Here is a 13,553-nt window from a genome sequence, read left to right as displayed (position 1 = left end):
CAGGCACTTATGTGCAGCAGGAGTCAGGGGCTGTAAACACCTTTGGCATCCTGAGGGCATTGATGGTTGTCAAGCTGAATTACACTCAGGTGCTAGGACCTCTGAAACAACACTGCATTCCTACTTCTAGAGCTGATTTGAGTTTCTGAATGATTCTAAAAAGTTCCCGTTTGCCTTCACGCGTATCATATCCATTTGTACCACAGACTAGCAACAAGTGCCTGTCTTATAACTAAAATATTCACACATAAATAGTCTCATGTATGTTATCAGAGGTTGTATGCTAAAGTTTTGAATGAGAAACTACAGAGAAATGCTTAGATATCACCAGAGTAATCCTAAAACCTTTTCGTAGCCTTAATCATCTTAGCAACCCTGTGCACAGAACAGCACTGAGAACAATGGTTCCAGTACAAGTGTTCAGGTAATGGACTGAGTCGTGGGTACGAGATCTTATATCAGCTTCATCTCTGAAGCATACATATTCTGAAAACACTCCCTGAATGTGTGTGTCTACCATTGCATTATCGGGTGCTATTTTAGGTATTTGAGGTCTTAAAAAAAAAAATTGTAGTTTGTTATCTCCATCTTTACAAGTTAAAAATACATAAATAAATAAATAAAATAAGGTCTATAAAGGGGGCAAAAGTTGTTAAGTCAGAGACAGAGGTGAACTGTGTAGTTGTGTCAGGTCCGATGAAGCCATGATAGCTACTCAACTTATTATACTTGGGAATTTCAAAAAGATGTAACAAACTTGTTGGAAAATTCCCCATTAAAACTGTTACTCTTTCTGAGAATTAGGTGTTATAACCTCGCATATTTCAAAAAAAAAATTTTTTTTTTGATTCTACACCTTCCTCGTGCTTATGAGAGCTTGCTGTACAAATAATCGTTATTAATATTAACAGGATGTGGCTAGAAGAAGAGGAAAACTAACTATTATTTTATCAGTGATCAGTTCAACTCCCCACAACATCATTAGATTTCTGCGTCCCTGAGGTGCTATGCCTTGATGTTTTCTGAACTGAAGTCCCATAAGATTCAGAGGCTTGATCCCAAGAGGAGTTATGAGAGAGACAGAAATTTTCCTTTGCTGGAAATAAATGTGATTGTTTCAGTGGCAGAGAGTACTGTATAAAGGTTTTCTGACTCCACTGAACAGCTCTTCAGAACTCATCCTCTTTGAAAGCAGTGTATTAGATGTGATCTACTATACTACTATAGATCTTTCAGCTTAGGGAGAGATACAGTTTGTTCAGCTAGGAATTGGAATGAAGAAAACAATATCACAGGACCCTTCTTTGATATAGAAAAGGAAAACCTGCAGGATTTCAGAGTAATCTTCATGTAAACATTAGGTAACCAACCTTCCTTCCTTCCTTCCTTCCTCCCTTACTTCCTTGCTCTGTTCCTCCCTCCCTTCTTCCCTTCTCTTCTTCCTGCCTGCCTGCCTGCCTTTCTTTCTTCCTCATAATTTTCTTTGCTTGCTATTCTCAAACATGCCATTCCTTTCAGTGAGCTGGTACACAGGTGGCAGTTCCAGCATCAGTATTGACCACATAGGTTACAACAGTTCCAGTATTTGTTGAAACAGCTGGGGTGGGAAATCAAGGAATTCTTTCATGTCCCTTTCCAGACTCAGTATCTGATCTCTTCCATTTATGAGGCAGCATCAGCTGATGATGCATCTTATGGAAGAGGAGGCTGGGAAATGGATATAGCAGCTCAGGACAGAAAGATAGGAAGTTACTGCTAAGTTATTCTCTCTCTCCCTGCAGGGATGGATAACCAGACAGAGGTGAGGAAGTTCATCCTCCTTGGCCTGACCAGCCTTCAAGGGCTACAGAAATTCCTGTTCATGCTGTTCTTACTGCTGTACCTGTCTACCCTGCTGGGGAATATGGCAATCATGACTGTAGTGGCATGTGAACCCCAGCTACACACCCCCATGTACTTTTTCCTCTTCAACCTCTCCTGCCTAGATATTTTCTACTCCACAGTTACCGTGCCCAAGATGCTGGCTGGGTTTCTCTCGGGGCACCAGGGCATTTCTTACACTGGCTGCCTAAGCCAGCTCCACTTCTTCTACTTCATCGGAAGCAGCGAAGGTTTGCTTCTGGCTGTCATGGCCTATGACCGCTTTGTGGCCATCTGCAACCCCCTGCGCTACACCCTGATCATGAGGCCACAGGCCTGCCTGCTGCTGGCTGCAGCTGCTTGGACTATTGGCTTCCTTCATGCTCTGATGCACGCAGTCATGACCTCCCGGCTCCATTTCTGTGGCCCCAACCACATCCAGCACTACTTCTGCGAAATTAAGCCCCTGGTGAGACTGGCCTGCAGTAGCAGCCAGCTCAACCTGAACCTTCTCAGCATCATCACAGGGAGTATTGCGACAGGCCCCTTTGTCTTCACACTCTTTTCTTACCTTTACATTTTTTCCTTCCTCTGGCTGAAAGTCCAGTCCAAGGAGGGAAGGAAGAAAGCCTTCTCCACTTGCATCTCCCATCTCACAGTAGTGGCCTTACTCTATGTCCCTGTTATTTTTAAATATGTGCCACCTTCCTCAGGGAGTTCAGCCAGCTGGACAATGATAGCCACCGTTATGTATAATGTTGTCACGCCAGTCCTCAATCCAGGATCTACACCCTGAGGAATGTGGAGGTGAAGCGTGCCCTAAAGAGAAGACTTTTCTCCAGAGAGTTACTAGCACAGAAAATGTTCTGCCTTGCCGCTTGTGTGGGGTAGTAGGCAATGGACAATGCAATGAGAGGAGCTTTTGGCTCAAGAATGTGTTGTGCAGAAATCTGCTTTTCACTGCCAACAGCCTGAATCCCTTCAGAAATACCCTACATACTGGATATGGTCTCATCTCTCCTATCTTGGGCATTAGCAGTGCTAAAAGATGAACATATATCGGTGGAACAGCCACTCTCATTCATTCAACTGGAAAAGAGAAGCAGCTCCAGAGAGTGATACTTCAATAAAAACACCTTTATTAGAGTGATTTAGCTGCAAAGTCACTTGATTTTTCTTTTTTTTTCTTTTTCTTTTCGGCAGCTGAATCCCACCCCCAGTCAGAGCTGTCAAGAGAAGTCAAGGCATGATTCATCTTATCCTAAAGCCGATAGACGGGGAGGGATTCATTTCTTTCCATGGGATTCAGTTGGCCGCATACAGACGTGTATGTCATGCCACTTGAAATACTCTGGGTATCTCAGCTGGTGTCTCTCTGCTGCTCCAGAAAGGCATAAGTCTCCCATAGGCACTATGCCAGATCGACCAGCCCTGTATGGGTGTCAGATATCCTAGGGCCTCTGAGATGGTACTAGACACCTTTGCGTAGGCAACTTCATTTGCCAATAACTCACATAATACGTTGTGTCTCTTAATATGGGCGTTCTGTACAGCAGGGCAACAATATGGGAGCACGTTTTGCTCTCCACCGAACAATGCCTGCCAATCTTTTTTAGGGTCTCCCCTCTTCCTCTAGCCAGGAATTCCCTGGTAGCATTTACACTGGCTCATAGTTGCAACACAGTTACAAGCTTCCTATGGGGAATGCCTCTATAACTTTGCTGCCCAGCATTACTGATAGTGTCATTTCCAAAGCTTGAAATACCACAACCTCGACAATGTAGCTTGGTCCATTTCACAGATTCCTCCTTCCTCCAGTTCTGTAGACTTGTGAAGATAACTTTTAGAGCGGGATCTCCCATTCTAAGACCACCTCGCCCTCTTCACGTGTGACTGGGATCACCTTGATCACTGTTTTGTCATAGTGCCCGTGTACCTTGGCAATAGCTGAAGGGGGAGGGGAACAGAGTGTTTGTATTTCTCCTTAACCTGGTATGCGGGGGGGGAGGGGATATAAACTCAGCCTCACTACTGGTTGAATTTGCAAGCAGGAGAGCAGCAGCCGTGCTTGGGCTGGGGAGGCCTCCCCTTGGTGCACCAGGCTGGGCTCCAGTGCCCAGACAGGAATCCTTGGGTCCCAGAGCCTGCTGGAGTCAGCGAATTTGTAACATCCCGCAACAAAATTACAATTTTGTAAGGGGGTGGGGCACAGAAAGTTGACTTTTGCATTGGAGATACCATTATGTCAATCAGATACCATTATGTCAATAACTAAGGAACCACATGGCCAAGACACAGTTACTAGTTGAAGCAGCGTTGTTCACTCATGCAAGCTTCATAATAAAATCCTTTGCCTCTTTGCTAATCCGAATCATAAAGACCTTGCCAACAGGCAATAAAATTTTGCACCCAGTAGAAAACTAAACAATATAATTCTGAGTAATACAGCCAAAAACATTGATTTTTTTGTTCTCCACTCAGGAAACTGGCCAGCGTCTTGGGCATGACAGTGGAACACTGGCAGATTTCCCAAGCAGAAGTACATGGGTTATGAAAGTGATAATCCGCCACAAACAGCACAATGATGAGGATGTTCCCAGACATGGTCACAATGTAAATCATGAGGAACACTAGAAAGAGCGGTATTGACATTTGTAAAGGTTTCCAAATGCCAGTAGGATGATTTTCCTGACCTGGTTTTAATGTCCTCATTCATTTTTTGTCATGAATTGCACCAAGAAAAATGAATAACAGATTAAAAGTCAGGTAAAAAGCATTAATGGGAGTAGTTCTACATGTATTCTGTGTTTGAAAAACACTGTGGTGTGTTTCATTCAGTGAAGAACAAAACTAAAGAGGAAAAAATTCTGCCCTCTTTTAAGACTCATTTTAAAAGAGGTATTTGATGGGGGTGACGGAAGAGTGTGAATTGTCCTCAAGGTGTTTCTCCTTTTGCACTTACTGCAGGAAGGGTTTTTATGATTTAGGTTCAGAAGAGCAGACCCTCACTCCAGCAGGAGTCAGGAGACTGACTCCTAAAGGATCCATCTCCCTTACCTTCAGACATCTCCAATACAGACATCCACAGCTGGTGTTGTTGTTTCAGGTTCATTTTACAAATAGAAAGAGGACTTGCCGCCTGCCTAGACACACTTTTCTTGTGACACCTGAGATGCCATACATTATCTCCAGGGGCTGGTAAGTACAACACAAGGCAGACCCTTGGCTTGTGGAGCAGAAACTGGAGGTCAGACAGAAAACCTGGGGGCCTCCCTGATGGTACAAGATTCCTATGTGTGGACAAATAAATTGAGCCATAGATTTCCATGTACTGTAACAGGAGCTTTGGAGGGATAGCTCACGTGTGCACACATATCCTGTAGACACAGAAATGCAGATAGGTGAAGCTGGTTGTAAAGCCCACCCCTACCTCAGGAGATGAATCACACCTGAGATATGACCAATTCTATCCATTACCTGCACAAAGGCAATACAAGTTTTGATATAGATATCTATACGCTAGAAATCTGATTTGGGATGGATGAATCTCCCATCTAAGACTGGAGAAAATAAATACCGTCTTCCTTTTGAGCATTTAGCTACCACATAACTTACATTACAGCAGTGTTAACACTTTGGTGTTCTACACACAAAATAGTAGAAGAAGATGTTATTGATTCAAAGCATTTGTAATCTTAGAATCATAGGATAATTGGAAGAGATCCCCAGAAGTCATCTAGTCTAAACCCCTCCTCAAAGCAGGTCTAAGCAGATGAAATTGTTAGGGATTTGTCTGGTTAAGTCTTGAATACCTCTGAGGGTGGAGATTCCATGACCTTTCTGGGGAACTTCTTCCAGTATCTGACCACTCTCATGGTAAATAATAATAATAATAATAATAACAAATTAAATAAAAACATACGTCTAATAAGATTTTTCTGTGTTCCATCTTGTGTCCCTTACCTCTTGTACTATCACTGTGCAGATCTGAGATGAGCCTGGCTTTGTCTTCTCTGTATCTGTTGATCGGGTAGTTGTGGAGAGGAAAAAAGGTGTCGCATTAGCCTTCTCCTCCTAAGGCTGACCAAGCCCAGTTTCCTCACCATCTCCTTGTACATCATGTGCTCAAGTCCCCTGAGCATCTTGATAGCCTCCACTGGACTTGCTCCAGTACGTCAATGTCCTTCAAGTACTGGGGAGTCCAAAACTGGACACAACGCTCTAGAGGTATCCTCACAAGTACTAAAGAGAGGGTAAGGATCACTTCCCTCTGGGCCTGCTGGCTGCACTCTTACTAATACACCCAAGGTGGGGTTGGCCTTCATTTGCTGCAGTGACACACTGCAGACTTGTTTTCAAGCTCTTGTCTTTCAGAATCCCCAGATCTTTCTCTGCAGACCTGCTTGCTAGATAGTTGGACACAGCCTGCACTGTTGCATGGGGTTATTCCACCCAGATTCGAGCCATAGGATTTGCTTTTCCTTCATTTCAGGAGGTTCCTGTTAGCCCATTTCTCCAGCCTGTCAAGGTCCCTCTGAATAGCAACCATGCCCTCCAGTGTATCAGGTCCAACAAAGCATCTCTCCTAGTCAGGTCATCACTCACCTTCACCAAAAAATTATCTTCTGTGAATTCCAGAAATCTTCTCAGTTCCTTGTGCCCAGCTGTGCTGCCCTTCCAGCAGACATCGGGGTGGTTTGAGTCACCTGTGAGTACCAGGGGCTGTGACTGTGAGGCTTTCTCCTGCTACAGGATCATCTTATGTCTGTGTCTCCCACCACAGCACCTTTGTGAGTTGGTCCAGAGATTCCCACGTCCCTGGCTCTGCACTCTGTGAGCAGTTTCCTGGCTGCATGGCTGCCATGGACTTGATTGATGCCAAGAGCCCTACAACACTCCCCTGGAAGACAAAAAACAAGGAACATAATTGCACGCTAACTGGGCCAAATACGACACCTACAGACCATGGCTCTGTTCTCACCACACACAGCCTCAGAACCAAGATCCCTGCACCACCAGAGCTCTGTCAAGCCCCACAGCCTGCCGCCCTGAATCACCCAGGCCCCAGGACTGTAACTCTGCCTCTGCCTCAGTCACTGCCCTACTCCCTCCAAAACACTATGAGTGACTTTACAGATGTCTTTGAGAAGAAGGCGGAAGAAACGCTGCCATATGACCTATGACACATATGACTGCCACATTGACCTTGTCCCAAGAAAGGAGGTGCCTTGACACCCTGAATTAGCAGCCCTCAAAGAATACCTCAAGGACAATCTGGCACAGTGGTTTATCTACCACTCATCCTGGCTCCTCATGCCGGAGGAGGGGAGGAAGACCACAGCCCTATATAGATTACAAGAGGCTTAACAATATCATGGCGAAGAACTGGCACCCCCCTGCTCCTCACCCCAGAGCTATTAACAATCCTCAGAGGTTTCTGCTTGCTTTTGAATTTCGTTCAGTTTCTGCCAGTTAGCAGCTGCTCAGGTCTCATGCCATCTAGGGTCAGGAAAAGTGAGTGGCCTTTTCTAATCATTCCATAGGTAAAGCCTATTCAATCAGTGTATCCATTCCTAAGTCTGCATTGTTCTGACTACGGCAATTAATGTGATAATGCAGCTTGAGCAAATGGCCCAGACCAGCTGAGCTGTGGTTCAGTCTCAGGATATGGGAAGCAATACACACACTCCTAAACTTGTAAATTACACATCTACAGTTTAATTATAAAAAAATTGCTGCTATGTAACTTAAATGACTACCACAATATAAGCTCTTTATAAGATACACTCAATATATGGCAGTAACTGTGAAGCTACAAACATTTATACATTCAACACGCAACAGTAGTTTGACGGTACTGATCAGCCTGTTCCTACTGTCTATGTACTAAAAACATGTGACCTGAGAGCATTTACACGTTGCAGCTTTCTGGCATGAATGTGGAAGCTCCACCACAATGTCTTGCAGCAGTTTGGAAGTCAACCAGGAGGGCTGAGCAACAGTCAACTACCTTCCAATCCTCTCCCACACAGATTTTGCAGTTGGAGGCTTTATTATCAGTGAGTCATTCTGGAGCATTTGTTCCTTTGTCATAGGTGGGATGTCTCCAGCTGCAGCTACTCTGTTTCTGGCTGGCTGTCATTCTCACTGTGGCTCTTTTGGCCATTGCTGAGTGATAATGTTTCCACTTGTGCGCAAATCACCAACCACAGGCAATATGATCTTGCATGTACTGAAATTCAAGGTCATCTCCCACAGCTTCCTGTGCTGAGCTTGGACCTGACTCATCACCTTGCCTGGTCTGATGATTATTGGACTGCTGACAGAACCCAGTGCTATCCCCAACCGAGACCTGCTTGGGTGCTGCGGGTTTGTGCCCTCTTGGTGCAGGTGCCGTCCATGCTATGGCCACCCTGCGCTCCCAGTTCACCTTTGCTTGTGGAGCAGCCCCACTTGCTGCTTTCTGACATCTTCTTAGAAAAGAGTCACTAACTTTAGTAACTCTCCCAAGCAGTCACTCAGGTGTTGGAGGGACTGTCACAGGATGTGTGCCTGTGTCTGTAAGAACTTGAATATCTCAGTAATGGTCTCTGTACTTCAGTTTAGCAGCCCCAGTTCGCGAGAGTCGAGAGGAACTGTTCTGAATGATTGCACTTAGGCTGAAACAAGAACTTATGCATTTGGAAAGGAACACAGGACTGCAACTCTAAAAGAAAGAAAGACAGCCAAGATTTTTCTTATGCTTCTCTAGGGGGGGAAGTCTGGCTTAATTACTTGCAAGAAGAATATCTGGCTGAATTCACTACTCGTAACACCATTTACACAACATCTGGAGTTTGCATTTGCTAGAGTCTGGCCTGAAAGCTCTGTATTGACAGTCCTTAATCCAGGTCAACAATTGCTCACTGCATAAGAAGTAACAAAGAGAAGAGATTCCAGAACTCCAGAGCAGGGCAGAATTAGTAAGAGTACTGAATTATTTTTCATGCTTTTCCCAGAGAAGTCTCATATGTAGCTAGATGCATTTGTAGAGAGAATTTCAAATATTCTTTGGGTGCTGTTTTCACAGGAATTTTTATAAAGGAAAACTGATGCAGTGTATTTTTTCAATTTTACTATTCCGCCTGTCAGCCCAAAGTAATTCAGCCTAACACCACCAACAAGATTGCAAATATCCCACTTTCTTAATAGAACACTGATTCTTAGCTGGTTTCATAATAAATGTATCACCGACTTTGATCTTCTAGTGAACACAGGGCTGAATTCAACTTGTATTGCAAATCAAGCAGGTTTTTCAGGAAGAATATTCAGTCCTGTCATTTGGGTTTCTTTATTATTATTAATAACAATAATAATAATAATTTTCTTGTGCCATTTCTCAGTGATGGATTATCCATCGCTGCCTTTTGTAAGCTACTGCAGCTGACAATTATTCTATTGAAAATACTCTGTAACCACTGCTGCCTCACTGACCAGGTGAATACCTTTGCTACATCAAAAAGGCTCCTGGTCTCCCTGAAGGCACTTAGAGGCTTTGATCAACCTATTCCTATACTTTTTTCTTGGTAAATAAATAAATACCATCTCTCGGAAGGGCAACACAAGGCATTATCTACCTGTGCTGCTCACCTGACAGTGGTGACACTTTTCCTGGGACACTGCATTTTCATCTATCTCAGGCCAGCCAAGAGTTTAGCTGCAGACAAAGTCGTGTCAGTTTTCTTCACGGCCATTACCCCTCTGATGAACCCCATTATCTATACCTTTAGGAATGAGGACATGAAAAATGCTTTGAGAAAGCTATGCAAGCAGCAGATTGATTCCCAAGACAAGTGACACTGTTGGGAGTGAACGGAAGGCTGCCAATCCCTATGTACTGTCTGTCCCTATCCCCTCCCTCCAGGGTGTTCTCTGGGCATGTATCTTCAGCTTTTGACTTCTCTGCACCCTTAGCACTGAGGTGAAATCAAACAATGGCACTGGCTCTCATCCACAACAAGTTCTTTGAGGGATGCTTTAAGCTCATTTATCAGAGGACAAGTTTTGAAATACAAATGCCAAGGATATTCTAGATTGCTATGCTCTAAGGACCCAGCTCCTTTGGGCTCTTCATCTAAGCAGCCTAAGTGTATTTTGCAGGAACACTTCTTCCATTCAAAGGAAAATTATCCCTTCACCCTATGTACTCCTAGAAGAAGTTAATGCTTTAGCAAACACAAGACGACTTATTCAGTTTCCTCTTCTGGCCTGTGTAGTTAGCCTGATTTTGAGAGTTTCAAACTTGTCCTCATTCAGATAAGGATTTCATGGATGTACAGGTTTTGTGCAGACAGCTATTTTTAGCCCAAACCCTACTGCCTCTCTTTCCCTGTATGCAGCAGGACAGATCTTTTCTTTCCTCAGGATGTTGCTAAATAAGCAGGTGAAGGCAGATCTGAGCTCTTTCCCCATTTTCAGCAGAGTGTCTGAATCAAATGATACTTTTAGCTTAGATACATCTACTTATCTATTTTCCATATGGCTGCGCAAATGTGTTAGCACGACTTTGGGTGCAGCTTATGATTTGGAACAAGCAACGAGGAGAGATAGAAACTCCCAAGTCTCCACTGCCATCAGGGAAAGGAGCAGATAGACACATGCTATGCAGACAGATGATGGTACAGTAGCATCAGCTGAGGAAGCTCATAGTCCTTGTCCTCTGGGCCACAGGCATACTCCTCTCTGGGGCAAAAGCATTGCACATATTCCTCCTGTGACAAATTGCCAAGGACCATAGTGGGGTTTTGCTTGCATGCTTTTAGACTGAGGTAGCTGACCAATGTTAATGCTTAGCTCTTGCAAAACAGCCTCCTTCATCAAGAGATATAAGAAAACAAAGAATACTGCCCTCACAGCCAGTGACTTTCCTTTGCTAGCCACAGGAAATCAGCGGGAAGAGAACCTGTCTGATGGGCAAATGACTAAAGTTCAGCAGCCTCCCACTGCTCTTAATTTGTGGTAGGCTAAAGAAAATACCGAGAGAGAGTGGGGCATTATATCCTCCCACAGCCAGATCTTTATGCAGTGCTGCACATTTAGAGGGCTCCTGAGAACCTCTTGGGTTATGCTGAAGGAGGTAAAGGGGTTTTTTGGTCTCTTGATCAAGAACAAAACTCCAGCACAGATGCTTTTTACAGTGTGCAAAGGTACTTTGGAGGCCAGACTAGCTTCTGCCTGCTCCCAGCCCTTCTCAGCTGTATTTCTTGTAGCACATTAAAGCACTTTGCATGTGAGTGAGAGATTTCCCTTGCTCTGGTACTGCTGTAAGTCTGCACCACCTCACCCAAGAGCTGGAGCAATTCATGAGCCAGCTGTGCTGACCCCATACTCTCAAAGAGCTCACAGTCTACTTATACGTTCACAGTCTACTTGTACTTATGCCCTCACATCCAGCCAGCCCAGAGGGCATTCCACGGCAGAGGGGGGGATGCTGTGCGCCAGGCTGGGGCCCTGCTCTGGCATCTCCAATTCAGTCCTGGCAGGGCTCTTCAGTGTTGGCTCAGCTCTCCATTCTGATTCCCAGTGCTGCAGCACTTCAGGGGTGCAGAGGCAGCCACAAGGGCACTGCTGTGTGTGAGGTTTGACGGAGATGCCAAGCTGAGAATGCCATAGTCTGGGAAGCTGATCACAGCCTCCAGCCCTCTCCTGGAGTTCTTTGTAGGTAGGGCTCTAGGAAGGATGTTAATTTCTCCCTTTGAAACAATTTGGGTTGCTTGGAGTGGTCCACATTTGACAAACAAAATCCTACTGTAGGATGGTGTAGAGTAGCTGATGGGGATAAATGTTCCTACAGTGGTCCTTTGCCTTTTTCAAAGCACGGTCTTTGGTCGCCAGTGCACAGGTTTTGATTTTCTCCAGGATCACCACACTGAAAGTGTTAAGTGCTCATCTGAGTGGTGGCAAACAAAGCACTACAGCAGATGAGGGCCCTTGCGGTTAAGGCACATTTCCACATTTAAGGTTAATTCCTTCTCGTTTCTGCAATTCAGAGGTTTCAGGTTTGTGAACCAGAGAAGAGGACCAGGTTCACCTAATTATCATTGTTAATTTGATCCAGCACTGATTTCCAATTGTTTATGTACAGGTTCTGTGTGTCAGCGTTAGTGGCTAAGATGCCAGTTCTACATGTCCCCAGTGATTCTTTCCTTCTGCTCCAAGGACAGCTGTGGAAGAAACCTCCAGTGGCTCCTTCTAGCTGTGAAATGTGGCTGTGTTTAGAACCTTTTGATAGGAATGGAAAACATTTGATTTCCCATGTACTAAGAAGGCGGCATTAAGCTTGAGCTCTGCAAGAAAGAGGTGTTCTAATCTGGAGTGCATATTTATGACAAAGTCCTGCTTTCTGGGAACACACTTTCCTTCCTCTTTCTGTCCTTCCCATATATTTCATTCCTTTGTCCATGTAAGATTCCCAGGCCATCCAGAACATCCACTGAAATACCAGAAAGAGTGGTCTTGGGAAACTGTGCTTCAAAAAGCCAAATGCCCCTACCTTGCTTCAGATGGAGAAGGGGCCAAACCTCAACAAGATGAAAAGTCCTCTGAGCTTGTCAGGCAGCCTGGATACCTGTTTGCAAGCTTGGGACAATTCATTTTCCTGAAACAAACTCAATGAAGCGGTGTTGGCTTCCAATAGTTCATTGGGCCAGATGTTCAACACCCACAATCCCATGGGCTCTGATGAGAGATATCAGTGATCCCTTATGGGCATAGCTCCAAAACATCTTCTGGTCCTTGCTCCCTTTGGCATTGATGGCCTTTGTGGTGGCTCTGAGCTAGTGCTGTCAGGGTTGGCTGTGTCCAGCTGCAGCCCTGCAGCAGGTGCACCGGGATGTCACAGCTGTCATTGTTGTCATATTCAGCAGGGACACATCAGTTCACTGCTGAAAGGCTGCTGAAAGGCTGCTGAAGGAGCTAGAGTGGGGTGCTGTGAGGTGGAGGAGGGAGCAGTGGGTCTTGGGGAGAGAATGTAATGATGCTGCAAGTGGCCTGGGAGAAGTTTGCTTTGCAGTCCTGCCACACACACACGCCTTTATTTTCTTTCAGGTAGAAAAGGAATTCCCACAAGAAAATCCCTCCAGGACTCCATCAGGAGTCCTCACAGTTGAGACCACAGACCAGACAGTATGAGTATGGAATATGAGTATGACAAGAAGGGAAGAAAGCCTTCCAAATGAAGCCTTATGTTCAATCACAGAATGGTAACGTGACCATTGCCTCTTTGTTGTTTGGGTTTTTTTTGTTTTTTTTTTCCTGTGGAAGCCAGTGAGAGCAGGATGCTGAAGACTCTGTGCCAATGTCTGGAAGGCCACAGAAGGAGGAAAGTCCCCAAGCCTTTCCCTTTCTGGCTTGGTGTTTCTTCTCTACTGACCGCTGCAGGGGAAGGTTTTGGGGAACAGGGGGCTGTGTGTGAGTGGATATGGGCAGTGGGGAGCTCCAAACTCCTTATGGTATGGGGAAGGAGGCAGGGGAGGCAGCTGGGAGAGCATGAAAGGGAGGGCTGTGCAGATGGATGAAGTTAGCTGCTTGTTAGTGATTTGATCTGGGAATCTGTTGCATAACTCCCTGCTTGTCTATCTTCTTTCCCCTTGATGTAGCATCCTGGGACAATGAAGGAGCCAAGGGGATTATGAAAGGAGGCATATGTGCCAATC

General features: G+C 45.0%; 1 protein-coding gene across 1 annotated transcript; it reads left to right on the top strand.

The window, feature by feature from the left end:
- The first annotated feature begins 1,783 nt into the window (after positions 1 to 1,783).
- Positions 1,784 to 2,656, top strand: LOC136996509 (olfactory receptor 12D1-like). The gene is made up of 2 exons (XM_067317435.1): positions 1,784 to 2,345; positions 2,463 to 2,656. Exons 1-2 carry the CDS (start codon positions 1,784 to 1,786, stop codon positions 2,654 to 2,656), a joined length of 756 nt encoding a protein of 251 aa, XP_067173536.1.
- Positions 2,657 to 13,553: the final 10,897 nt, after the last annotated feature.

The sequence above is a fragment of the Apteryx mantelli genome, unplaced genomic scaffold (assembly GCF_036417845.1).
Source record: "Apteryx mantelli isolate bAptMan1 unplaced genomic scaffold, bAptMan1.hap1 HAP1_SCAFFOLD_40, whole genome shotgun sequence".
Lineage (NCBI taxonomy): Eukaryota > Metazoa > Chordata > Aves > Apterygiformes > Apterygidae > Apteryx > Apteryx mantelli.
The sequence above is the reverse complement of the archived record's forward strand: the minus strand, read 5'-3'. Positions and strand labels throughout refer to the sequence as shown.